The 27,463-nt window shown below is 42.9% G+C and overlaps 2 protein-coding genes and 1 pseudogene across 7 annotated transcripts in view; 2 read left to right on the forward strand and 1 right to left on the reverse strand.

Annotated features, from left to right (window-relative positions):
- Positions 1-5,745, forward strand: part of GALM (galactose mutarotase) — a 104,427-nt gene extending 98,682 nt beyond the window's left edge. For all 3 annotated transcript variants that reach the window (XM_064572135.1, XM_045884446.2, XM_045884448.3), the window contains exons 5-7: positions 2,038-2,179; positions 3,681-3,855; positions 4,591-5,745. In XM_064572135.1, coding sequence (XP_064428205.1) covers positions 2,038-2,179; positions 3,681-3,855; positions 4,591-4,668 — 395 coding nt within the window. In that variant the 3' untranslated portion in view covers positions 4,669-5,745. The remainder of the gene's footprint in view (positions 1-2,037; positions 2,180-3,680; positions 3,856-4,590) is intronic.
- Positions 5,746-5,888: 143 nt separating this feature from the next.
- On the forward strand, positions 5,889-14,713 carry LOC129046101 (large ribosomal subunit protein eL22-like; annotated as a pseudogene).
- A 5,272-nt stretch (positions 14,714-19,985) lies between these two features.
- On the reverse strand, positions 19,986-26,270 carry SRSF7 (serine and arginine rich splicing factor 7). 4 transcript variants are annotated; one of them, XM_045884451.1, is made up of 8 exons: positions 26,102-26,270; positions 24,892-25,072; positions 24,440-24,616; positions 23,491-23,565; positions 23,308-23,409; positions 21,422-21,475; positions 20,850-20,885; positions 19,986-20,282 (listed from the first exon to the last, which is right to left on the reverse strand). In XM_045884451.1, exons 1-8 carry the CDS (start codon positions 26,127-26,129, stop codon positions 20,228-20,230), a joined length of 708 nt encoding a protein of 235 aa, XP_045740407.1. In that variant the 5' UTR covers positions 26,130-26,270; the 3' UTR covers positions 19,986-20,227. The 4 variants fall into 4 exon arrangements, with proteins under 4 accessions (XP_045740407.1, XP_045740406.1, XP_045740409.1 ...); XM_045884450.1 differs by having other exon boundaries at positions 23,299-23,409; XM_045884453.1 differs by lacking the exon at positions 20,850-20,885.
- Positions 26,271-27,463: the final 1,193 nt, after the last annotated feature.

Consider the following 27,463-nt stretch of genomic DNA (forward strand, 5'->3'; position numbering starts at 1 on the left):
AATTTTAAATTGACAGATTATCATAGAAAAAATAGAAATATGAGTGCATATAGAGTTGTCCAATGAAATACATAGGAATAAATTTAGGAACAACCTCCAAGACAAATTGAATAAAAAGATCAAGGTGGAAATAGGCTCTATCTTTGTGTGTGTGTGCATGGGTCTGCGTTAACATACTTCGATATCCTTGTAACATCTCTGGAAGGTTGGGTCAGGAACAAGCAACAGCGGTTGCTTCTGTTGAAGGAAATTGGATCTGTGGGGAACAAAGATGAGAGAGATTGTTTTGATTTATAGTATTTTGTATCTTTTACATTTGTTACCTTTTAAATTGTTTACATGTGGGCACCTGGGTGGCTCAGTCAGTTGAGTGTCTGCCTTTGGCTCAGGTCGTGATCCTGGGGTCCCAGGATGGAGTCCTGCCTCGGGCTCCCCAGGAGAAGCAGAGGGAGTCTGCTTCTCCCTCTGACTGTCGCCCCTCTCATGCTCTCTCTCTCGCACTCTCTCTCATATAAGTAAAACCTTTTTTAAATAAATAAATAATAAATAAATTGATTACATGTGCAAATATTACCCATTCAAAAATTCTTTTTCGTACAAGCAGAACCGGGCAAAGGAAATAGATGGTTTTTAAGGGGTGTTTTCAAAAAGAATGCAACTTAATTTTTCCTAGAGCTGACTCTGGTAAGAGAAGGATTCTTCTGTGTGCTTCCCAAACTCCTTTGGTCAAATAGTGGGCATCGGATGCTAGGATGGTATTGGCCAGGCCTCTGGGTCCCCCTTGGGTGCTTTGGACCTCAGGCATCCCCGCAGCTCTGTGTGAACTCACAGACTCTAGTCCTCACATACTAGGAAGACCATGTTTCTGAACAGGAGCTCCGAGTTTAAGAAAAGGATGCCATCTTTCGCCCAAAGATAGGAGATTCGTGTTTCCTCTTAGTATTTAGGAACACACAAAAGCAGAACTCAACGTTTTGAACAGCTAAAGTTGGTTCTCCTTTTACTTGTTTAAATCTTTCAGTGGTAAGGTACAAGTTCCTGATTTTTCTCAGCCTCCTAAGATTTCAGACCCACTTTGCATGCTACCTCTCTCTCCTCTAAAAATAGCACAGAAACCAAGTTCCTACAACATCTCCATCTGACCACATGAAAGGCAAAAGTAGTTTTTTTTTCTTTTAATATTTATTTATTTACTTATTTATTTGACAGAGAGAGACACAGCAGGAGCAGGAACACAAGCAGGGGGAGTGGGAGAGGGAGAAGCAGGCTTCCCGCGGAGCAGGGAGCCCGATGCGGGGCTCGATCCCAGGACCCCGGGATCATGACCTGGGCCGAAGGCAGACGCTTAACAACTGAGCCACCCAGACGCCCCAGCAAAAGTAGTTCCAACCCTAAAAGAGTATGTTAACTAACTAGTATTTGTGTCCACGTTTAAATATGTGACACTATTCTAGGACAAAGAAGACTTTTAAAGAAAATAAACTGGGCTTCCGGTTATGGAATGAATAAGTCGCAGGAATAAAAGGCACAGCACAAGGAATATAGTCAGTGGTACTGTAAGAGTTGCCTGGTGATAGACGGGGGTCCCACTCATGGAGAGCACAGCATAATGTAGAGAGAAGCTGAATCACTACGTTGCACACCTAAAACTAATGCAATATTGTGTGTTAACTATGCTCAAATTAGAAAAAAAAAATTTTTTTTTAAAAATAAAGACAGAAACTAAACTGGATCATGGTGTAAAGCTCTGAAGTAGAATCCCTCTCCTCTTTCAAGAAAGCCTGGCCAGAGTGCTCCAGCCTGCTGCCTTTTTTTTTTTTTTTAAAGATTTTATTTATTTATTTGACAGAGAGATAGAGAGAGAACACAAGTAGGCAGAGGGAGAGGAAGAAGCAGGTTCCCCGCAGAGCAGGGAGCCCCGATGCGGGACTCGATCCCAGGACCCTGGGATCATGACCTGAGCCGAAGGCAGCCGCTTAACCGACTGAGCCACCCAGGTGCCCCCCTGCTGCCTTTTTATCTGCCTCTTCCCACCAGGAGAAGTTGCTCCAGTACAAGGAACTGCCTTTGACCTGCGGAAGCCAGTCGAGCTTGGAAAACACCTGCAGGACTTCCATATCAATGGCTTCGACCACAATTTCTGTCTGAAGGGATCTAAAGAAAAGCACTTTTGTGCACGGTAGGCCCTTTTCACTTGCTGCCTCTGTGGGGAAGAAGAGATGCCACGTCCTATATGAGGAGCTTTTTCTCTGGCCGGATCAGTAGCATTTACTCTGCTGCAGGGACCGCATACACATCCCCTGACTTTTCAAAGCTCCTCTTCCAGGGAGCCGGAGCTGCTCCCCCTCCCGCATCAGGCCATTAGCCCTGGGCTCCTACCTGGCAGCCTGTTTCTCTTCGCTGCCTCTCTCCCCATCTGTGCCTGTTCTTTAAGGCCCACTGGTTTTAGAAGGCCTGATTCCTCCGGACTGAAGTCACCTCTGCTTTCCTTGAACTTCTGGAGCCCTTTGTACTTTGTTCACATGTGATTCGTGCCCTGTCTAGTTCCATGGAGCGTCAGAGGCTGCCCTTCTCCCCAGAGCACCCACCACCAGCACCACCAGCACCACCAGCAGCCTTGTTTCAGCGGCATTTGTGTGCACTCTCCCTCCTCCTCACTAAATTCTGATTCCTCGCACCATCTCGTCTCCCTGAGTCCCCCCTCCCCGCCCTAGTGCCTAACACCGTGCTTGGCACCAGCAAATAATGTCTGTAGAATAAATGAATTTGAATAAAGCACAGAAAGTGATTCAAACTCCAAGAGAAACTTCAAAAGCCTTCTCTCCCTCAGAGCCCCAGTCCCTGTGTTCTTCCAGCTGGATTCTGCCATTCTCCTCTTGCCTAGTGCTCACATTTCTCTCTCTCCTGCACCCACCTCAAGGAGACTCTCCGGCCTCTCTCCACTCTTCAAATCCTGGCCCTCCTCTTCCCAAACATCTTTCCCTGAACCTCTTCGTGGACCATACACTGCTGGGATGTTTTACCTCTCAGTAAGAGGGGAAGACTGAGGCTTTTCTTTATCCATATCCCTTCAACACCAAGTATGGGAGCGGGTAGGTACCCTCAGCTCTGTAGAGGCCTGGTTTTTTTTGGGGGGGGGGATTTGTTTGTTTTTTTTAAAGGAAACAGTGAATCTAGCAAAAACTGACAGTACATCTGTTCTCAGGGGACATCTGACTAAAAAGCGCCACCTGCTCGAGCCCCAGGGAAGGGGGATGGTTTAATTTAGAGAAGCATCTCTTCTCTTTCAAGACATAGCTGGTGGCTTTGCCAGGCCAAGCAGAGAGCTCCAACTCTTTATGAGAAAGACTCTCAGCCCCTCCAGAACCTGAAAACTGTGTCTCTTCAACCTGGCTGCCCCTGAGACACACACACACACCTGGGGTGAGCCTTCCTCAGAGAAGCCAAGATCACAGGGAGAAGTGGCCATTGGAGGATCCTCAGAACCACCTGCTCACGCCTCACCCAGGAGACTATGAGAATTTCCCATCATGCTCTTCTCATCTTTGTCTCCTTGTATCTGTCCCTGCTCTGTGGCTGGGCCTGCTTACTGGCTCAGAGGCTGCTTCCCAGCTTCGCCCGGTCCCTGCCGGCCTCTGCATCCCATACCGATGTACCGATGTGGTCTGCTTTACCCCCAGGGTCCGGCATGCTGGAAGCGGGCGGCTACTGGAAGTGTACACAACCCAGCCTGGGGTCCAGTTTTACACAGGCAACTTCCTGGATGGCGCTCTGAAGGGCAAGGGTGGAGCAGTCTATCCCAAGCACTCTGGTTTCTGCCTCGAGACCCAGAACTGGCCTGATGCCGTCAATCAGGTAAAGCTCCAGCCCGGCTTCTCAGTGGTGTTGTGCCCAAGGTCACACTGTATGACAGAGGTCACGACACTCAGGTCTGTGTGAATCACAAGTCCACAGGGTTCTCTTCTCCCAGTCATGATAAGGAAACCGTTAGCCAAGTTACTAACATAGCATTTATGTATTTTTTTAATCTATTTTGTGCCTTCAAAGCCTTTATTCAGTTCAAGGTTGCCCCTTATCAATACCTGCTCATCTTCTGCAACCATACTTTTTTGAGGGGTGGGGTGCAGAAGGGGAGGGAGAAGGGGAATCCTAAGCAGCACGGAGCCCGACACAGGGCTCGATCTCACAACCCTGGAATCATGACCTGAGCCAAAACCGAGAGTCAGACACCTAACTGACTGAGCCACCCAGGCGCCCCCTGCAACCACACTTTTAAAATGATCCCATCTTCTCTTCCTATTTGCTTACTGATGACTTCTTTTTCTAGCTGCTGCCTAGAGTAGTGCTGCCCAAAGCACCAGCTCTGCAGCTTGCACTGGAATGTAAATTGATACACGGCCTCCTTCATCGGGAAAGTCCTGCTGTGACAACGTGCTCAGTGACGTGGCTCGAGTTCTCTCTCAGTGCAAACCAATAGTAAACACTTGTTACCCTGGCAGCTGGTTCTAGAGACCAGTCCAGAGCCATCCTGAATGGTGAAGGGTGCAGCTGGGCTGGCAAGTGTAACCTGTCCTCTTTTTCCCTTCACAGCCCCACTTCCCTCCTGTGCTGCTGAGGCCTGGGGACGAGTATGACCACACCACTTGGTTCAAGTTTTCTGTGGCTTGAGGAAGTGTGAAGACGTGACCTCTTCCAGGGCCAGGCTGGGAGCCCCTTCAGCAGCCTGTCTCCTGCCCAGAGAGGCGACAGAGGCTTTTCAAGTGATCCTGTGATGAAAGCCATGTGAAGGGTAGCTTCATAGTAGTGAGTCTGAGTATCGATTTTCTTTCCCAGTGACTGGCTCCAGGTCAGCTCTAATGAGCAGCTCTCCGCTCTGTGTAGTTAAGAGGACCCACCCACTAATACCATCACCGAAGCCCGACCCTAGCCCAGAAGGGGTGTCCACGCCCCTTGTACTGTGTTGGCTCCGTCTCTCCACCCTACCTTTCTCTCATTCTACTTTCTTTCCTTTTCCGGTCCTCCTCCTCTGCCTCCTCAAACCACCTCGCCCCTCCTGTGCAGCACTTCGGATTCAGTCGCATTAGCTCCTGCACCATGCTGGCGGATGGACCAGTCTGCCTTGAGAAGGCAGGAGATGACAGAGGGAGGGAGCCAGGGCTTCAGGAGGGTAAATGACCCTCATAAAAACACACGGCTGGGGACGATTTTAGCCAGGACTTGACATCAGGTCATGCACATTCGATCCCCTTCTTTGCTTCCATTTCAGTCTGCCAGGGCATTCGCGGGGTCACTGATGGGGCAAGCGGGGGTCTGACCCTCCTCTCTTTGGGCCAGCCTTTCTTCCCAGATTCACGTTTATATGAGTCTGAGTTTGAGTTTAGCTGTCTTCAAGATGTCACTTAAAGGGCCAGGTCAAAATATCCAGAAAGAATCTGTGATTTTGATTTTCTACCTTTGGGGTTGAGAAAGTCCCAGCCCAGCCAAGGCATGGGAAGCCAGCAAGCCACCGGAGACCGGAGCTGTGTTAGTGTGGAGACAGGGCCTCACCCGAGGGCTGCATATTGCACCTGGAGCAAAATGTCGTGTTATGTAGATGAGCCCGGGGCTCCCCCCTTTCCTGAACAATTGAATTACCAGCTATGGGTTTGGGTTGGTGGTTGGTTTAGGTTTTTAAAGGAATGTACCTTTTACTTTTGTATACTAGCAACCCGTTGAAATAAAACCAAAAGCTGCACCTTCGGAAGACTTCCCGTGTCTTCGCTCATTTTTAAATCTGTCAGACACGGACTTTTGGGAAATTGACCGAGTATATGGTGTGTTCTGGGTTCCACTGTGCTTTCCAGTCCAAGCACCAGCATCTTCCTAGAAGAAAGCCACCCAACTGGCCACCTGTTGAGCTTCCCATACTCCCTCTTTCTTAGCAACAACAATAAATCAAGAATAGTGATCATTTTTTAATTCATGTCCTCATGGATTTTCCAGATACCTATTGTGTCCACAGTTCTCTGCTGAGTCTCTTAAGGAATTCAGGAAGTAATGTCTAAGATAGAGTGTATTCCCTCAGGGATCTGTCAGTCTCTCTGGGGAAGACAAGACTAATAGTGACAATAAGGTGATGTAGAATTGCACCAGGATGGACCAAACCCTGAGCACTAACTTTGCTACTGGCATTTACTACATGGGCAAACAATCTAATTTCACTTGGCCTCAATTTTTCTCACCTGTGAGGCAAAGGGATCAGACTTAAAATATCTGGAAGGTAAATCTATGTCTGCAGGGCTACAACGAAAACTGGCCACTAGTCAAATTCTTTTTGCACAGGCCCTCCCTATGCCGTAAGGAAGGACCTGAGAAGGTGGACAGCAAATGATTAAGCCAGCCAGAGCCTGAGGGTTAGGAGCTGTGGTCCGTTTCTCTTCCCGGTTGGGCTTGAGCAGGCGGTGGAGGCCTAACACATTACTGTTTAGAGCTTCCGTCACACATCCTTCTTCTAGGGCCCTCTGGACAATTCTTACGCTGTTACCCTCTTGCCAGGATTCTCCTCCTTAATGGCTCATCTTCATTTTATTGATTGCCAAAAGTGTGATTGGAGAAATTATTTCATCTGACCCTTACAACCTGTTATGAGGTAGCAAAATCCTCATTAAAAACAAGAGGTCACTAGTTGGAGAAAGTAATAGTGGCAGATTTAGAACACAAACCCTTCAATAAGAAACCCAATGTTTAGGACGCCTGGGTGGCTCAGTCAGTTAATCATCTGCCTTCGGCTCAGGTCATGATCCCAGGATCCTGGGATCGAGTCCCATGTCGGGCTCTCTGCTCCGCGGGAAGCCTGCTTCTCCCTCTCCCTCTGCTTGCCGCTCCCCCTGCTTGTGCTCTCTCTGCCAAATAAATAAAAATCTTTAATAAAGAAGAAAAATTTAAGTCTGCAAAGTGAGGGGGGAGACATATTTAAAAAAATATACTTCGGGGCACCTGGGTGGCTCAGTCGTTAAGCGTCTGCCTTCAGCTCAGGTCATAATCCCAGGGTCCTGGGATCGAGCCCCGCATCGGGCTCCCTGCTCCGCGGGAAGCCTGCTTCTCTCTCTCCCACTCCCCCTGCTTGTGTTCCCTCTCTCACTATCTCTGTCAAATAAATAAATAAAATCTTAAAATATATATATATATTTCAAATTTATAGAAAAGTTGCAACAACAGTAGAAAAATTTCCATACTCCCCTCACTCAGAGATCCCATTCAAATTTCAGCACCTGTCTCAACGTCCTTCTTGGCAAAAGGGTTCAAACCAGGAGCACAGATTGTACTTGTTTCTTCAGTTTCCTTCAATCCGGCACAATCCCTCAGTTCTCCCTTGACTTGACCTTTACGACTTTCATATTTTTGAGGGTTGCAGGAAAGCTATTTTATACAATGTGCTTCCATTAGGATTTGTCTGGTGTTTCTTCCTGATCAGATTGGTGTCCTACATCTTTCGCAGAAGTATCACTGAAATAATGCTGTTCTTCATGCTGCAGCCTCTCAGGTAATGCCAAGTTCCGGGTGTGGCCTCTCACCAGCTACCAATATATACTTTAGCCAAGGGGCCTCAGAAGTGAAATATTAAGCTAATTGCAACCTATCTACTAGTTTCATTAATTGTTCAATGCAGGGTTGTAATATTCTAGGTGCCAGAAATCATTCGGGAAACCCTAGAGAAGAAAGAAAAAGAATATTTTCTTTTTTTTTTTTTTAAAGATTTTATTTATTTATTCATGAGAGAGAGAGAGAGAGGCAGAGGGAGGAGCAGGCTCCCAAGGAGCAGGGAGTCCGATGCAGGACTCGATCCCAGGACCCTGAGATCATGACCCGAGCCGAAGGCAGACGCTCAACCATCTGAGCCACCCAGGTGCCCGAAAAAGAATATTTTCTTATTCAGAAGGAAACATAACAACTACAAATTAGTTCCCAATTTGGTGGCTTCTAGGTTTGACATTACATTTATTACCCAAGTATAGTTGACCCTTGAGCAATGCAGGGGTTCGGGACATCAACCCCCATGCAGTCAAAAATCCACGTATAACTTTTGACTCACCAAAACTTAACTACTAATAGCCTATTGTTGACCGAAAGCCGTACCATAACATATAAACAGTTGATTAACACATATTTTGCATGTTACATGTATTATATATTATATTCTTACAGTAAAATAAGCTAGAGAAAAGAAAATGTTATTAAGAGAGTTGTAAGAGAAAATACATGTAAGGTACTGAACTGTAAAAAACCCACACATATGTGCACCTGTTCAAACCCATGTTGTTCAGCCGGACTTTGTTTTCCTCTGTTCTAAAGAATTGTCTTTAAAAAGAAAATAATTACAAAGAAAGAATAAAGTAACATATTCCACTCATTAAAAAAAATAATTAAGGGTGCCTGGGTGGCTCAGTTGGTTAAGCGACTGCCTTCGGCTCAGGTCATGATCCTGGAGTCCCGGGATCGAGTCCCATGTTGGGCTCCTTGCTTAGCAGGGGGTCTGCTTCTCCCTCTGACCCTCCCCCCTCTCATGCTCTCTCTCTCTCATTCTCTCTCTCAAATAAATAAATAAAATCTTTAAAAATAATAATAATAATTTTAAAAATTAAAAATAAATAAATAGGGCACCTGGGTGGCTCAATCAGTTGAACGTCTGACTCTTGATTTCGGCTCAGGTCATGATCTCAGGGTCGTGGGATCCAGCCCCACATCAGGCTCCTAACTTAGCGCAAAGTCTGGATATCCCTCTCCTTCTGCTTCTCCCCCAGTGTGCTCTCTCTCTTTAATATATAAGTAAATAAATCAAAACAAAAACAAAACAAATAAATAAGAGTTACTTAGCCCCAGTAAGGATATGCACCTTTGGGGCAGTTGGAGGAAGATACTGGTAATTAATTGTTTTTATGAAAGACAATAAAAAGGCTAACTATATGTCAAACAACAAATTTGATGAGAGTAAAATCTTAGAGAAATTGATGTTTTGTGGTAGCAACCAATCTATCCCTTTTTATAAAATACACACATAAAAGAGAACTTTGATTTTCCTGAGAAAAGACCTTCTATATGAGACACGTAGAGTGTGACAACATGTAAGCTTGATTGTGGCATTTGACAACGAACTCACTGAAGGTGTCAGCAAGAAACAAAACTTTACAGTCTAATAACAGGACAATTGTAGCTCATGTGAGATGGTGAAGACAAACATGGTATTCAATATGAAAAACACCACACAACCACAGGCCTATGAAAATGCAAATATCCACTAAAATGCAACACAACCTACCCCACCCCCACAAGAATAAGTCTCCAGGCCTCCAGGACTCCATGCCTTCTTTACCATACACCCCCCTACCCACAACCAGACTAGTGCTATTATTCTGCGTTCTGACCCTTCACAGGTGAGCCTATCACTGACCTTAGATCAATGATCTATGGATTCCTGTTTCAAATTCTTAGAATATAAGTTCTTATCATTAGCTGTGGGATTTTCATTTTTCCAGTTCCCAGACATTTTGCCTAACCAGGTAAGATGTGATACTAAACAACTACACAGACATCGCTGTAAAGACCAAACTAAGATGGCATACTGTGGAGTTTGAACTGTTGTGACCGCTAGGTAACCAATGACCGTCTAATCTCAAAGGACTAAAGGAAGTTAGTGTCGATGAATACAAGGATAGTTCGTGAAGAGTAGAGCGTGAAAGAATACAGAACTACCAGCAGAAGACAGAAGGGAGACACAGCACATACCTCCTGTTCCCATTATCAGTCGTAACCATTTTAAACAATTGGATCACCAGTTTGCCGTGGGCTATTTAGATAATTTTGGTAGGAGTGCAATCCTTTTCCAATTGAGGCATTTATCTTTTTCAAGTTTCAACTTCTCCTCCAATTATTCAAAACATACTTCAAGTCTCAGATGCTTTGGGTAGCACTTCCACCTATAGCCCAGGAAGGAGGTCAGCAAATCCTCTCCTCAAAAAAGCAACTATTATGCTGAAAAAAAAAATTGACCAAACAACTTTGCTGCTCTGGAAACTGGCCAAAAGCATACAACAATCTGAGATGTGTTTATGTTTGGACAACTGCAGACTTTGTGCAGGGACCGTGGGAGACTGTGGCATTTTTGCCTGGAGCTGCTCCCACCCTCCTCCTTCCCCAGCTCAGTCACTGTGGAGGTTCTGCCAGAGCAAAAGAGAACGTGTGGGCCAGCAGGTTGCTGTGGCTGAAGGGGTTGTTCACTCAATTTGGAGTGATACCAATACCCAACATTTTTATCAATGATCTCATTGCTATGCAAGCAGGGACAGCTGACAGCTCTACTAGCCTGACCCTGCGTTCTGGTTGGAAAATGCAGATTTGGGGATGATCAGAGGCTGTGCACATGCATAGCAGAGACCAGGGAGGGTCCAAGCTGTACACTCCTGGCCAACTCTGAGGCTGCATGCACGTGCACAGGAAATTAAAAGGGGTTCAGCAAAAAGTAAAAGCCAGGACAGACTTGAAAACAGCCCAAACACTGAATTCACTCCCCATCTAAAACAGATCCATCAGCAAAGGGCAGAAATCTGACTGGTTGGGGTTTCTTAGCACCACTAAGCTATGCAGACACAGGGCAACCCCCTAGAAAGCTAAACTTAAAAATAAACACAAGAATGTTTTTATTTTTTAAAGATTGTATTTATTTATTTGACAGAGAGAGATGCAGCGAGAGAGGGAACATAAGCAGGGGGAGTGAGAGAGGGAGAAGCAGGCTTCCTGCGGAGCAGGGAGACCCATGTGGGGCTCGATCCCAGGACCCTGGGATCGTGACCTGAGCCAAAGGCAGACGCTTAAAGACTGAGCCACCCAGGCACCCCAAGAATGTTTTTAAAAATAACCGAAAAGTTGAATAGAGATAGATTATAAAAAAAGAACCAAGTGAAAATTGTAGGGTTGAAATGTACAATAACACATGAAATAACACTAGAGAAGCTAAGATTTGAGATGACAGGAGAAAAAAAATAAGTGAACCTGAAGATAAATCAATAGAAATCATCAATCTGAAAAATAGAGAAAACAGAACAGGGACACCTGGGTGGCTCAGTTGGTTAAACGTCTGCCTTCGGCTCAGGTCATGATCTCAGGGTCCCCGGATCGAGTCCCACGTGTCCGCTTCTCCCTCTCCCTCTGCCTGCCGCTCCCCCCTGCTTGTGTGCGCTCTCTCAAGTAAGTAAATAAGATCTTAAAAAAGAGGAAAACAGGGGTGCCTGGGTGGCTCAGTCGGTTAAGCGTCTGCCTTCAGCTCAGGTCATGATCCCAGGGTCCTGGGATCGAGCCCCACATCGGGCTCCCTGCTCAGCAGAGAGCCTGCTTCTCCTTCTCCCTCTGCCTGCCTCTCGGCCTACCTGTACTCTCTCTCTGTCAAATAAATAAAATATTTAAAAAAAAAAAAAAAGGAAAACAGAACAGAACCTCGGAGACCTGTAAGACATCAAGCACATCAACACATGTGAGAGGGTCCAAAAAGGAGAGGACGCGCTCTGTCTCCACAGTGCCATGGCACCTGTGAAAAAGCTTATGGCGAAGTGGGGGCAAAAAAAAAGGAACCCTTGACCGCACCCCCTCTGTAGAGGATGGAATCATGGACGCTGCCAATTTTGAGCAGTTTCTGCAAGAGAGAAAGTCTCAGTGGAGTCTCAGTGGAGGGGTTGTAACCATCGAAAGGAGCAAGAGCAAGATTACTGTGACCTCTGAGGTGCCTTTTTCCAAAAGATATTTGAAATATCTCACCAAAAAATATTTGAAGAATAATAATCTATGTGATTGGTTACACATAGTTGCTAACAGCAAAGAGAGTTACAAATTGCATTACTTCCAGATTAACCAGGATGAGGAAGAGGAGGATTAAAACTCATTTATCTGGAATATTTTATAGGAGTTCTTGAATAAAACTTGAGAACCAAAAAACAAAACAAAACAAACAAAAAAACAAAACAAAAAGAAGAGGAAGCAGTCAGAAAAATATTTCAAAAAATAATGGCAAAAACTCTCAAATTTGACAAAAACCATTAATCGATACAACCAAGAAGCTCAAATAACTCCAACAAGAGAATACAAAAAGATCCCCACCTAGATACGTAATATTTAAACTACTGAATGCCAAAAAACAAAGACAATTTGAAAGCAAGAGAAAAAGGACTCATTACTACAGGGGACCACCAATACAATTAACATGTAACTTCTCATCTGAAACAGTGGAGTCCAGGAAGCAGCAGAATGACATAGTCAAAGTGCTTAAAAACCAAGGATTCCATATCCCCAAAACTACCATTCAAAAGCAAAGATGAAATGAAAACATTCCCAGATAAAGAATTAGAGAATTCATTGCTAGCAGACCTGCCTTGCCAGAAATACTAGAGGAAGTCCTTCATGCTAAAAGGAAATTAAGATGGCAACATGAATCCTTGGAAAGAAAGAAGAGTATCAGATATAGTAAATTTATGGGTAACAAAAAGGGCCTGTGTATTTTCTCATCTCTTTTTTAAAAGACATAAGACTGTATATAAAGCAAAAATTATGACACTGTATCGCTGAGTTTATAATACCTACAGCACATGGGAAGGAAATCCAGGAAAAGGAAATACATTGGAGCAAAATTTCTGTATTTTACCAGAATATTAATGTGAAGTAGATTGTGATAAATGAAGATATAACAACTAAGGAAATAACTCACAAATATAGTAAAAAATAAAATCAAGAGGAATTAAAATGATACACCAAAAAAACAATACAAAAGAAGGCAGGGACAAGAGGAAGAGGGGAAAGAAGACAGGAAACATATAGAAAACAACAAAAATGGGAAATACAAAAAAAAATGGGACTTGTAAATCCAACCGTATCAATGATTGTGTTAACTGTAGATGGCTTAAATACCCCAAAAGGCAGTTTTGTCAGACTGAAATTAAAAAGCAAGATATAGCAACTAACTATATGCACCAATAGGCTGAAACTAAGTGGATGGAAAAAATGTGCCATACAAAACAGTCATCAATAGAGAGCTGGAGGGGCGCCTGGGTGGCTCAGTTGGTTGGACGTCTGCCTTCAGCTCAGGTCATGGTCTTGGTGTCCTGGGTTTGAGCCCTGCGTCAGGCTCCCCACGTGGCAGGGAGTCTGCTTCTCCCTCTCCCTCTGCCTGCCATTACCCCCTGCTTGTGCTCTCTTTCTGTGTCAAATATATAAATAAAATCTTAAAAAAAAAAATAGAGCTGGAGTGGCTATATTACTATCAGACGAAGTAGACTTTAAAACAAGAAATAGGGCGCCTGGGTGGCTTAGTTGGTTAAGCGACTGCCTTCGGCTCGGGTCGTGATCCTGGAGTCCCTGGATCGAGTCCCGCATCGGGCTCCCAGCTCGGCAGGGAGCCTGCTTCTGCCTCTGACCCTCCTGACCCTCCCCCTCTCATGCTCTCTCTCTCTCAAATAAATAAATAAAATCTTTAAAAAATAAATAAAATAAAATAAAACATGAAATATTCATAGAGACAAAAATACTTTATAATAAAAGCATCATACCAGAAAGATACAATTATAAATGTATGCATGCAGCTAGAAGAGCCGTAGATGCTTTGAAGCAATAATTGTGACCAGAGGCTACTCTTGGAGTCACCTCAGTGTTGGGTAAAACCAATAGTTCTAGTAAATACTGCTTCAAGTCTCCTGAACAGCATGTTAACTTTCTTTTAGACGAATATTTCTCTGAGCACAGTGACCTCTGCTGGTATTTATATAAATTAAAATGCAGTTTCTACCATTTTCATAGAAAGGTTCTACCAGGGGCGCCTGGGTGGCTCGGATGGTTAAGCCTCTGCTTCGGTTCAGGTCATGATCTCCAGGTCCTGGGATCGAGCCCCACACCGAGCCCCACATCAGGCTCCCAGCTCAGCAGGGAGTCTGCTTCTCCCTCTCCCTCTGCCTCTCCCCCGCTCATGCTATCTATTTGTCTCAAATGAATAAATTCTGAAAGAAAAGAAAAGAAAAAGAAAGAAAGAAAGAAAGAAAGAAAGAAAGAAAGAAAGAAAGAAAGAAAGAAAGAAAGAAAGAAAAGAAAGAAAGAGAAAGAAAGAAAGAAAGAAAGGAAAGAAAGAAAGAAAGAAAAGAAAGAAAGAAGGAAAGAAAGAAAGAAAGAAAGGAAAGAAAGACAGAAAGACAGAAAGAAAGAAAAAGGTTCCATTCCAGCATAAGGTCATTTGCTCAGAGAAAGGATCAGAGAAACATAAAGAATACATATTAGAACCTTCCTTTGAATCACATGAGTATTGCAAACTGTATTATAATAGTGATAAGCCAGGCCAATCCGTCCAGTAACTAGTGAACTAGGTGGGCCATTACTACCCCCAACTGCAATATTCTGGTTATGTATTAGAATCACCAGGAAGATTTTTAGAATATTAATGCTCAGGCATCACCCTCAGCAATTTTGACTTCATTGGAATGTTTCTAAGGCTTCTGGGTGATCCTAATATGTAACTAGGGAAAACCACCGCCCTAGAGTAAAAGCTTTCACTAATATTCTAAGTGCATAAATGTTTAGCTAGAATTTGCCCCGTAGCTTCATGAAGCACTTCCTCAAGAACGAGTCACAGAGAAACAACCTTCCCAGACCAACAGTGTGACTCAGTAAGACTGTTGCAACCCTACCAGTAACAGCACCTAAGATTTTCAGAAAGAATTATATGGAAGATTGTGAACAGTTGAAGACAAATGTCTAAACCAGGGGTGGCAAACGTTTTCGGTAAATGGTTTTGTGATTTACAATCTGTCACAATTACTCAACTCTGCCACTGTAACACAAAAAGTCAAGAGATGATAGGTAAACAAATGAGCCTTGGCTGCGTTCCAGTAAAACTTTATGGATGCTGCAATTTGAATTTCATATAATTTTCATGTCATCAAGTATTATTACACTTTTAATTTTTTCAACCACATAAAAATGTAGAAACCATCTTAGCTCATTAGCTGTATGAAAACAGCAGTGGGCCAGATTTGGCCTGTGGGCCATCATTTCCTAAATCCTGGTCTAAACAGCCTGCACTCTGAAAGAATATAAACATTAAAGCATAGTATAACCATACTTAGTTAAAGAAGGCAGTATGTTCTTATTATAGGAGCCCAGGAACTCTGGTGATGGTTGTTTTGACAATGACTGAGATAAACTAGCCCATCTAACTTTACCTCTGCCATATATATTTTCTTTACAGCCAGATTTTTTATTCTTGGCATTGAACAGATTCATTTTCTATAATCCAGATTTCTTCAAGATATGCTACAACCCAAAATAAAAACTAACAGGTCTTCCTATAGGATCACATTCAGCCTCCTGCAAGCTTTGGTTACCGAGAACCACCCAGGGAATCTGCAGAGAACTGGATAGGATTATAGGATATAACCTTAGGCAGCTGATAGTCATATGAAATGGCTGCTGTTGGTCCAATGACGTTATGTTTCTCACATGGGATAGGCGGACTCATCTGGGCTCACCAGCTCTTGGAGTGGTAGGTAAGTCTCCACCCTTCTCAGAGAACTGTCTGCACAGAAATTTTCCACACCCTTTCTGAGGAGAACTCTTGGGAGTTTAAGTCAAATGAGAAAAAAAACCTTGCACTAGAGCTGCAGAGTGGAGCTGGACATTAACAGCGGCCTATGGATCCAGATCCTCTGCAGGCAGAGTCAGACAGGGTCAGAGGCAGTCTTAGAGGTAGCTGAAAGGAAATGGGAACTTTTCATTGAAATGGGGATTATAAAGGTCTCAGACAAGAGAGGAGGTTCCAATTTTATATGCTTGGTTTAATAGGTTAGAATTCATTCATTCATCTATTAACTAACTTTTCCTTCATCAAGTACTAGGCAGTGAGGAAATGGAATAAGGCCTGGTACATGCTGTCCCAATTAGACTTTTGGCAGCATACCTGCAGAAAAGTAAATAGGCAATTACAGTGTGAATAGGAATGCGACTATAGAAGTTGACGGTGTTGAGAGCAAGGGAACGTCAACCAGACTTTTGAATATGTGGAAACTTTCCAGAATAGGGGGAAAATATGCATTCTGCCACAATTAAAAAAAAACTATGCTGAGACACCATTTTCCAACTCAAGATTGGTAAAATTAACAAGTGACAGCCCACCATGTTACACAAGGTATACCACGTAGACAATAGGAGAGAAACAGACATATACCTAGTCACCAGGGCAAACTAACAATATCTAGCAAAAATATAAATGCACATATCCTTTGACCAGCAATTCAACTTCTAGGGATTATCCAAGATATGCAGGGTCACATGTAATGTATTGTGCAAGGTGATTGATTCACTACAGCATTGTTACAGTTAATTAGAAACAACCCTCCTATCAGGTGATAAGAAACTGATTCAGTTCCTGTTAACTCCGCTCAAAAATGCTCAGTGGAAAAAAAGCAAGCACTCTCCAAAGTATACAAGGTCCTGTATGATCTATGTCCTACAGCCCTCTCCCTTCCTATGCCATCTTTTCCCGTTTCTCGCTTCTGTTCACTTCATAGTGGCCTCCTTACCCAACTGAAAACTCTTCAGGGCCTTCACAGTTACTGTGCCCTCTGCCCAGAGCTGATGTACCTTACTCCCTCACTTGCACAAATGTCACCATCAGAGGCCTTCCTTAGATACCCTTTACTCAACACCAACCAACTCCCTCTCTCTCCCCCAGCTTCATGGTTGTGCATATACGGTATTACCCACCTGTTTGTTCATTTGTCTCTCCAGAACTTAAGCTCCATGAAGACAGACTTTGTTCACCTATTTTCCAAGGCTAGCAGTACCTGGCACATTGAAGGGGCACAAAAGTTACCTGCATAAATTATGCAATATCCAGGAACTAAATAGTATGCAACATAAAAAAAATGAGGACGTGCCATTTTTACCTACATAAAAGAACTCCAAAATGTTAAGTGAGAAAAACAAGGTCTACCTCTTTTGTGTTAAAAGGAAAAAGAAGAAAATATCTATGTATATTTCCTCAGGCTATATAATTGGTAACAGTGGTTACCTTTGGGGAGAGAACTGTGCTGCTGAGTTAGGGGTAGGGAGCCTTCTTACTGTACACACTTTGAATATATATTACCAAGTCAAAAAATGAAATAAAATGGAAAATAAGTTGGACCAATGGCCTATGGGAAAGGGAAAAAGCACTAGATCTGAGAACTGGCCTTGAGGGCGTTAACAGTTAATTGGCTACTGCCTTCCACATGCTTGTTATCCTTCTATCCAGCATCTTTTCTTCATTATGACTGGAAAGAAAATAGCCGAATTATTAGCAATGGCATAATCTACAATGGGTAGAATCATAGATTGTATTTTCTGATTTTCCCATATGGTTTTGTTTTAAAGGGGCCATAAGGTGCTTTATTGATTAGAAAAGTAAGGGCTTTGGGTGGCTGGGTGGCTCAGTCGGTTGGAGCATCTGCCTTCGGCTCAGGTCATGATCCCAGGGTCCTGGGATCAAGCCCCGCATCAGGCTCCCTGCTCAGCGGAGAGCCTGCTTCTCCCTCTCCCTCTGCTGCTCTGTCTGCTTGTGCTGTCAAAATAAATAAAATCCTTAAAAAAAAAAAAAAAGTAAGGGCTTTGGAATGGTATGTAGGATTCAAACGTTTCCTACCTCCTAACAGGATAATAGTACAGTATTAATCTTTCTGAACCCATTTCCTCTTCTGCGAGATGGGGTTAACAGCACTATTGTTGTGGGCATTGACAAATGTCCTTTGGTATTTTTACTAGAATGGTAACAGGAAACCCCTAAGGTGTGGAAAAAGTAACCTATCTGGCTTTAAAGCTGCCTACTGGTGTTTCCCTGCCACCGTCCCTTGAGATAATTCTGGATAGAACAGCTTTAATACTACCATACCTTAAACCTAGGCACCTGCACCCATTTCTTTGGCTTGTCACCAGTTTTCACCACCCTCCAAATACTCCAAGACCAGCCAGGCCCCTAGTATGTTACTTCGACTTTTACTCCATCATGTCTTTCCAGCTAAGCAATTATTTACATCGAGGTTGTACAGCCCTCCCTTCCAAAGGCCTCCAAATAACGGCTGCTCAAGAAGAGCCAGATCTAATGAATTCTTTGCTATTACTCTTCACTCTGATTACTCCTTGCCAAGCTGTTAAGAGCTCCCACTTCAATATTATCTTGGAAATCACCATGCTCTTTAGACTTCAAGATAGGCTACACAAAGGAGAAATCACAATCCCATACCATTCATTTAACCAATTCTCAGTTTGATGGTGTTTCCAAACTCCCTCAGATTTCCTTCATCCTCAGGAGGGAACATGGCAAGGTGGTAGGACCTCTTTCACTCAATACTTAGCCTAGCTCCAAGTCAAAAGGAAAACTATCACTGTGAAGTCAGGGGTATGCATTACCTAGCTTTCAACACCTCTCGGTAGGTGAGAGGACCAAAATAAGATTTTATGTCCGAAGTACTGTGTCTGATGTGTTTAATTAGCTACCAGGTAGTGCCAGGTTTAAAATTTAGAAGGAATGAGCCTAGACTAGCACTTATCCAGTCACATAAAATTTAGCATTCCTAACATCTTTAACTGTAAACAAAAGTACACTGCATCAAAGTGTTATCATTTTAAGATGTATACTAATCACAGAAGTAGTTGCTGTCGAGCACGTGAAAGGTACTAACCTAGATACCCAGCATTCCCGAATCTCATTAAGGGCAAAACTTTCTGTGCTGGTTTCTTAAACCCATTTTTGCCCCTACCCTCCTCTATATCCTTCTCATCCTTTTGTACTAATCTCTAGGATGCTGCTAGCAATCCATCCCCAAGCTACATGTAATTCCTACTCTTGGCTCAGAACTCCCACTTCCAAAAATTGATATCAGGATTGTTTGTTCTCTGCAGATTTATTAAGTGAACTTATCTTTATATAATACAGAACAATTAAAGCTGACCAAGTGGAACAAATAAGCCTGCCAATTATACAGCTTTACACCATTATAATTCAGCCAGTTGTCAAAATTCTGAAAACAAAGCATCCAATCTTTCAACGCACTAGTGATCAGACCAAATGAAATTTGATGCAGACCAGTATTCTGCTTTTTTGCACCAATGCTAATGAATACCTGGTAAAAGCTTGACCAGAAAACTCAAAATTAACTACTATTGCCCTACTAAAGATAAAGTCTCAATAAAGAATCTACTGGCTATATTCTAAGATCTACCAGATGCTACCAAAACAACTACATAAGGTGTTGCTAAATGTGGTGAGATTTACAAAACTGCTTTAGTCTCATTAACATTTCTGGTTGACATCTTTAATTACTTTTGCACCAGCCTGGCAAAATAAGATGTTGGTAGTCAGAAACTGAAAAACCTAGATTGGGAATTAACAGATCTCTGCTCAGAATATGGCAATCCATTTCAAGAGACAGATTATCCGGACTGGAAAATTTTGCAAAGCTGGTTTACATGAAGATGTTTTGTCCCAAATTCAGACAATTCCTCAAACATGCAAAAGTTGTGGTATAAAATGTTGAAAAAACAACACAACATTGGGTAGAACTTAATAAAATCAGGAGTTCTAGTTTGACACCATCCCATCTAATAGCCTGAAAACCTCAGTTACTATACTTAACTAAATAGCCTTCAGAATCACTGGTCCCTCTAGGTTGACAGATTGAGATTAGAGCTTGGTATCTAACACCACCAACTCCAAAAGATTAACGTAGGAACTTGTCATACACACTTATGCTATTAAGGGGACTTGAGTTCTTATCTCACCCAAAGCTCTAAGGATAAAAACGAATTTTCAAAGTGTATGTATACTACAGCTAATGACGTTGACGACTCAACACCATTAAACTTTGAAATGCTAAGTCTGTATGAATATGGTTAATATCAAGGTTTACCCCTGAAGCTTAACAAACTGAATATTGAACACAAATCAGAAATCTAGTTAGAAACATTTTATTTAAATGTGCCAAATAAAAACCCACATTTTCAGACCATAGGATGTTAATACATTCAACAAAAATTTTATATTATCTTACTGCTGTGAATTTACAGAGTAACAATCCAGATCCATTTTGATTAGATGGTTGAAATACCCTTCCTAGGTTACACTTTGACACCACAAATCCCTTATAATAATGTAAACAAAATAACTTTTCCCTAAAAGGTGAACTTGAGAACTTCAGTCCACTCTTTCAGGACTTGCACTTCTTCGCGGACTTCCTGATGGGGAACGACTAAAAAAAAAAAAAAAAAAAAAAAAAATTTAAGTTCGGCACTGATTAGTACTTACTGAAATTTACTCTTCTCGTGTACATGTCAGGGCAAAACTCAGTTTCAATAAACTCAAAGGTGGCCAAAAGTACTTCATGGCAGAAAGCTAAAAATCAGAAGATTTACATACAAATCCTTTGTCCCCGCTTAAGATTAGGTTTAATAGCCACCTTGCTATAACTGCGAGAGAACTATTTGAATTCTGGGAGGTTTTTCCTTCATGTGGGTACTTCATTTACCTATCGTCTCATGTGGAGGAAAAAGGTTTCTTAACATGAAATTATACAGTTAAAGGTTCACAGCACTAAACATCTTAATAATCACTGTAACATTTTACGACTAAATATCTACCAAAAATACAAACTAATGTTGAAGTAGGAAAAGCAATCACCGAAGAAACCTAGTATACAGTAATATATATAGCACCAATTCTCCAAAGAGCTCAAAGCCTGCAAAGTAAGCAGTAAGCAAAACAAATTCTGCAGAGGCCACTTGACAGTTAAGATTTGGCAACAAATTATTTAGCTTACCTTCTTTTTGGAGATGGAGATCTGGACTTTGATCGGCTGTCAAAACATGAGAAATTCTATTAAGAAAAAGTACTAACCAATCCCTTTCTTATAGTCACAGTATCATGAAATGAACCCCCAAAGTTGCCCTGAGCTTAAAATTAAAAGGTCAGGCCACAATTAAACTGAGAAAGAGCCTTGCAGTTTTTGCAAACAAAAGCCAATCTTCCAACAACTGTTCTTCATAAAATGAGTGAACTGCTTCACTGCATCACAATCTTTACATCTGCTTTAAGCACAATTATCTCAGAATGCTTCTCCATGAGCCCATCAGTTCTAACAAGGCCTCTTCATGTAACCCCAAAGCCAGAAACTTCTCACTACAGCTTGACATTTTCTTGTCCAGGAAGTCAGCCACAATAGGCCACGTATAAATGGAAGTTCTAAAGTTTGATTTACTAAGAAGGTACTGCGTTCCACTAACACCTAAGCTTAAAGTTAACACTTGAAATTTCAACAATTCAAAACACTTTGAACTCTTTGGATATTGGTGCCATATAACTAGAAGAGCATTCTTCAGATTTTTACCCTACCTGCTTCGTGGTCGTGAGAGAGACCTGGATCTTGATCTTGACCTCGACCGTGATCTTAATAAAAAGAAAAACAATTATACCAATTAGTTCATAGGAATAATCTCTTTAAACACCTACTGAGCACTTTTATTAGGTAAACTAAGAATAGAGAAACTAAAATTAAGCAAGACACAGGGTGCTTGGTTGACTCAGTAGGAAGTGTGTGACTCTTGATCTCAGGGGGTTAGGAGTTAAGAACCCACGCTGGGTGTAAAGATTAAAAAAATTGTGTTGTTTTTTACAAGATTTTATTATAAAATTGACAGAGAGAGACACAGTGAGAGAGGGAACACAAGCAGAGGGAGAAGCAGGCTTCCCACTGAGCAGGGAGCCGGATACAGGGCTCGATCCCAGGACCCTGGGATCATGACCTGAGCCGAAGGCAGACATGTAACGATGAGCCACCCAGGTGCCCCTAAAAGTTTTTTAATGAAGTATTACCAAAAAAAAAAAAAAAAAAAAAAAACTAAGCAAGACACAACTCTTCTTCTATCGGCCTATGACTGGACAAACGACACTTTCAGTAAGAACCACCACTTCAATTACTTGGTTCTATCATACTCATTGATCTGGATTGATTGTCATAGTTCCTGAAGAGAGGTATGACATTATCTTCGAGCATACAGTATCCAAGAGAAATAAAAAATGGTTTTCATTTAAGACTACTATGGTTTGGTTTATTTTTATCTTAAAGAAATCAAAACAACATCACACAGACCCCTAAACAGAGATTTCAATTCTGCTGGTGGTAAGTGAGTAGAAAGTCACAACTGGGTCTTAAAGACTATTCTTAAGATCATTAACAAGCTTTCATAGTTCAGGACCATCAATTTGTCATACAAACTAAATCTGGCTCTAAAATACACAAATTGGTGTCCTGCAATGCACTCATCTAGAGAGTCCAAAGCTTTCTCAAGTGCATTAAAATTTTAGAATCCCTGCATTTAGAGATTTTGTGCTATTATTTAACTCCCAGTGGCATTCCCTACTAGTGACTCAACTCTAGTATTGCCAACTCTTCATTTTCTAGAATCTTAACCATTTCTATCACCTTTAAAAGACTTCTATAAAAGGAGTAAAAAAAAATAAGGTTCGTAGTTTGATTTTGAATTTCTTACATTTCAGTGTAAGTCTCTGGTTAAAAACAGCCTACATTCACCCACAGGTACACTACTACTGTAAACAACTTCCCATGGTCTCAAATTCACCCATCATTCAAAAAAGGAGAAATTTTTATGTTTCAACTTGCTTCTAAGTATCCTCCTCATTCTTTTTTTTTTAAAGATTTTATTTATTTGAGAGAGAGTACACAAGAGGGAATAGGGTCAGAGGGAGAAACAGACTCCCCACTGAGCAGGGAGCCCAATGTGGGACTCGATCCTGGGACCCCAGGATCATGACCTGAACCAAAGGCAGTCGCTTAACCAACTAAGCCACCCAGGCACCCTATCCTACTCGTTCTAATGGGCCTCCTTATCAGAGATCCAGAAATTATCACCTTTTAAAGGTAGCATCATTTATCTAGACAGACATAATCTTACTAGAGTTCAATGTCTACCCGGAGTGTTCACTGGAATGACTTGAGGATTTGTGCTTTGGACCATCCTCTACCATAGCCTCTCAAGCCTTTAAAAATCTCTGATTGGGCTTTTCTTTATCTGTATAATTACGGTAATATCCATTTACAGGTCATGTAGAAATTCAACTTTTAGGTCTCAAAAAAATATTTTCTGAAGCAATCCATTTCAATTATGTCTTTAAGACACTCATTGTCTTAAAGTGCAGTCATTAAGACGTGACAATCCAAATACAAATAAGGGAAAAAAAGTGTTACATACTGGAAATACCTCGATCCTTTTATAGAACCAGACCTAGATCGTCTGAGTGAAGCTGATCTTGATCTACGAAGAGACACTGATCTTGATCGTCGTGGAGATGCTGATCTTGATCTAAAACATAAATCTAAGTTTAAGTCTTATGTCCAATTAGTTTATCACTTGTTAAAGCTTAAATTAAGCAGTATTTCTCACCTCCTTCCCCTGCTCCTGCTTCGTGAGCGAGAGTATCGCCTACCCCTGGACCTCGAATGTGATCTAGACCGTGACCTATTTTTTTAAGTTAGAAAAAAAGAAAATGTTAGATGGTAACTCGTTTTTAGAGTTTGTGTGCCTCTGCTGAAATCAAATCTCAAAACTATTTAAATTTAGTGTCTCATTTGGAAATAAACTCTGGGCCTATTAGTTTTTTTTTTTTTTTTTTTTTTACTACCTAAAAAAAGATTTGTTAAAAGCTGAATTACATCTTAGAATTACATAATATAAAACACTGTAATGTGTATTTAAAATAAACCTTGCAAGTTTGCAGGTCGACCCTCTTTGGCCCATGGTCTAGTAGATCTAGACGATCTAGAAGTATCTATAGCCGATCGCTGCATCTAGATGTTTTCTTCAATCTAACGACGATCAAACTGACAGCCAAATGAGCCAGGTGAGGCTTGATTGACGCAAGAAGATTTTTCTAGTTGGGAATGTGGTCAATCTGGTGTTCCTCTTTCTAAACCGGAGGGGGCCCCAATTGTAAGCCAAATTTACTGTTACGGCGATCACCGTCTCAAATTTTCTGCCCTTTAAAGAATAAGGTGAAGCTAGGTGTAGATGACTCGAGGGGATCTGGCCTCTTATGCTGATCACCTCAAGGTCTAGGAGGATCTTAATTGTCGGATTTGCAAGGCGCCTCAGCATGATATCATAAGGCTCGTGACATTCTGAATCAAGGCGACTGACTCAAACGAAGAAACCTGAAAGGTTTTGACCAGGTTGATTATTAATATATTAACATTTGTTTAATTAAACAAAAATTGTAAAATACACCTGTACAATTAACATTCAAGTTTATAGAAAAATACTAGTTTCTGCCTTGCTAATAAAAAAATTACTTGATTAACTAGTATACCAACCATTCTCTTATTAAAATAAATACCTGCTTCTCCGCCGCCGGCTATAACGATGACAATCATAAGCATAATGTCCCTTTTCGCCACACTCATAGCATCTATCATTGGGATCAAAGGGACGTCGGGCGGGTGGTCTATCAAAACGAGATCTCCGAGGCATGCCTGTTGATAATTCAACTCTCACTCGGGAACCACAAATCACCCTATAAAAGAGAATCAACAAAATTCTAATGCTAAGAATACACATCACTTCTAGATTTAGAACTTTCCAACCACTCTTCTCCCTCACAAACTTCAGCTATCTTTATAAACCCTTCCAACTCCACCTTTGCATCCCTTCATATCTTAAATATACAGAATTATGATTGGCTATTTAGTCTCCTCCAGACTACAGAATCCAAGCTTATCACCTAGCTCACTACCCAGCCCACAGGAATATTCTAATAGACGTCAATTTCACAACCACCATCTTACTTACTTCCCATCCAGGCCTCGCACTGCATCTTCTGCATCTCTAGGATCTTCAAATTCCACAAAGGCAAATCCTGGAGGATTTCTCGCAATCCACACAGTTCTTAAGGGACCATAATAACTGAAAGCCCTTTCTAACTCTCCTTTGCCGGCACCGGTTCCCAGATTACCAACATACACCTTGGTTTCTGTTTAAAAACGCAAATAGAACAATGCATGTTATGCAAAATTTGCCTAAGTCTGAGTGAATTCTGTGCCCCAAACAGGCCATCCTTAATCCTGTGCAAAGCACGTTTAAAGCTTTATCAAACATTTACTTTAGCCTTAAAACCAGCAAAGCTCATACATTTTGAAAAGCCAGGTGTATGACAAAGACTTTTACATTCTAATAAGGAAACGACCTCCAAAACAGAAGCACAGACACGTGGTAGGATATTCCGAGGCGTGGGGCGGGCTCCGCCCCGGCCCCGCCCCCGAGTCCCGGCGGCCCCGGGCGCGCGGGGAGCGCGCGGGCCGGCAGCGTCGGTAGCGGGCGGGCCCCGGCAGGGGCCGGACCGGGAGAGCGGGGCTGCGCCGGCTCTCGTCCTCCGCGGCAACCGCCCCAGGCGCAGGCTCGCCCAGACTCCAGCTCCCCGCCCCAGAGCCATAAACCGCGCTCGAAAGAGCTAAAAGAGAAAAGAAACCAGCCGCCAGACGAAAAGATTATGTCTCCATTCCCACTCCTCAATTCGACCGATTGTCTGACGAGAATGCGCAGCTCGAAGCTGCCACACTTTTGTTCAGTCTCAAATTCACCCCTGATTTTACGGCTGCGACCACATCTGTCTGCTAAAGTGGCGGGAAAGCGCCAAGGAAATGCGCCACCATGGTCGTCAATGTGCGCAAAATGGCAGCCGAGAGCGGGGGGGGGGACGGGGGGGCAGGCGGGCGCCTCGAGGAAGGGCAACAGGGAAACAGTGATCGTGGGCTTGCCTCGGGCTGTGGTGGGAAACGAAATCGCCCAAGAATGAATACGGAACCCACCACAGACCTGCACCCGCCATCCCCCGGCTGCCCTCGATACCCCGCCCCCGCGGCCTCCGGCTTCGTACGGTGTGCGCCGAAGCCGCCATTACGCACGCGGAATAACCGTCTCCCAACCGCCGCGCCAAACCCCACGGCCTCGCAATACTCACTACATCCACAGCAACGTCCCTTACCGGGCCCTGGCCTCTTACCTCCTCCATACCGCCCGTAACGCGACATGATGATTGGCTCGCGAGCTCGGCTGTTGCAGCTCGCAGAACCCAGGGAGCGAGGAATACAAAAGCTCCGAAACCTACTCAGCAGCCAACGGTCCCGGCGGCACTACGAGGAAGAGGCTGGGTTCGCGTTTATATATGCGGCGGCTGTGTCTCTCTGCGCATGCGTCACTTCGACGTTCTGCGCGGCACAAAGGAGCTGGGCGGAAACAGTGGAGAAGCGCCGCGGAGGGAACTGAAGAGGCTAAGACGCTAGGCGCGGGCGGAGGGATACGTCTCCATGGGAACGACAGACCTCGCCTGTAAACCTGTGGACTTCCCCGCGGTGTCCCGCCCCCTCCCCTCCCCCTTTTCCTGTACCCTCCTCATTTTCCTCCCCTTCTCCCTCCCCCCTTTCATTTCCCCCAATCTAGGGACCCTCAGCTCTAGTAATCTTACTACAGGTACATTAGACCGGCCTTATGAAAGGCTGTAAAACTTAACCGCTGATGTTGCAGCTGCCGCCGCCGTTCTGCTGGGGGACCCGGCCTAGACTGATACTCAGTCATCTTTGGGGCTCATCAGAGGTAATCGGGAGCTTGGCCAGGGTGAGCACTCCATGAACCCCGCCATTCTGAGTAGTGGTCACTGCACCCTGGGCCTCAAAAAGAGTGACGCCCCCAGGGACTGCACCGACCCTCCGGCCCCTTCAGAACCAATTTTCTCCAACACCGTACGAGTTCTTGGGGGACAAAGGAATAGAGTTTTGTTTCGTTTTCCGGTTATGAAATTGTGCAAAAACCCTAAATCCTTAAAGCATTCTAGCTAGTGGCAATGATGAAATTATTTGCATTTGAAGCACAGACTTACTTGAGCTTCCTCTCTAGTGCTTTCTGCTGTGTATGGTAGTAACACATCTCATCCACTAATAACTTATCCTGAGGACTGGGACTTTAAGTTGTCTTAGTAACAGCCTTGCAGCTCAGCCATTCTCTATATAAAATAAATGTAAACCTTTTCTTTAGATAGAATCGCTTTGAATTCAGTTTTGATTTTATTTTTTATTTTTATTAAGTATAGTTGACAATGTTAGTTTCACATGTGCAACGTAGTGTTTCAATAATTCTTTACATTACTCTATGTTCACCATAAGTGTAGTCACCATCTGTCACCCATTCAACATTATTACAATATTATTGACTATATTTCCTATGCTATACTTTTCAGCTTTGATTTTATACACTGTATTTGCGAAACACGAAGTCTACAAATACAGATTTAACTTCTTTTTCACCAGCCACACATACAAAAAAAGACATTACACCATAAATACTTGGAATATATGAGTTGGAATTGTTG

This window comes from Mirounga angustirostris, unplaced genomic scaffold, assembly GCF_029215605.1.
Source record: "Mirounga angustirostris isolate CCGP_5_RB_7025 unplaced genomic scaffold, mMirAng1.0.hap1 SCAF_10, whole genome shotgun sequence".
In the NCBI taxonomy this organism is placed as follows: Eukaryota; Metazoa; Chordata; class Mammalia; order Carnivora; family Phocidae; genus Mirounga; species Mirounga angustirostris.

Coding starts and splice junctions, on each gene's coding strand:
- SRSF7 (XM_045884450.1), bottom strand. CDS start 26,129: ATGTCGCGTTACGGGCGGTATGGAGGAG. Junction 21,476..23,298: donor AAAGGATCGAGGTATTTCCA/GTATGTAACACT, acceptor CTTTTTATTAAG/ATCACGGTCGAGGTCAAGAT. Junction 20,886..21,421: donor CTCTCACGACCACGAAGCAG/GTAGGGTAAAAA, acceptor ATGTTTTGACAG/CCGATCAAAGTCCAGATCTC.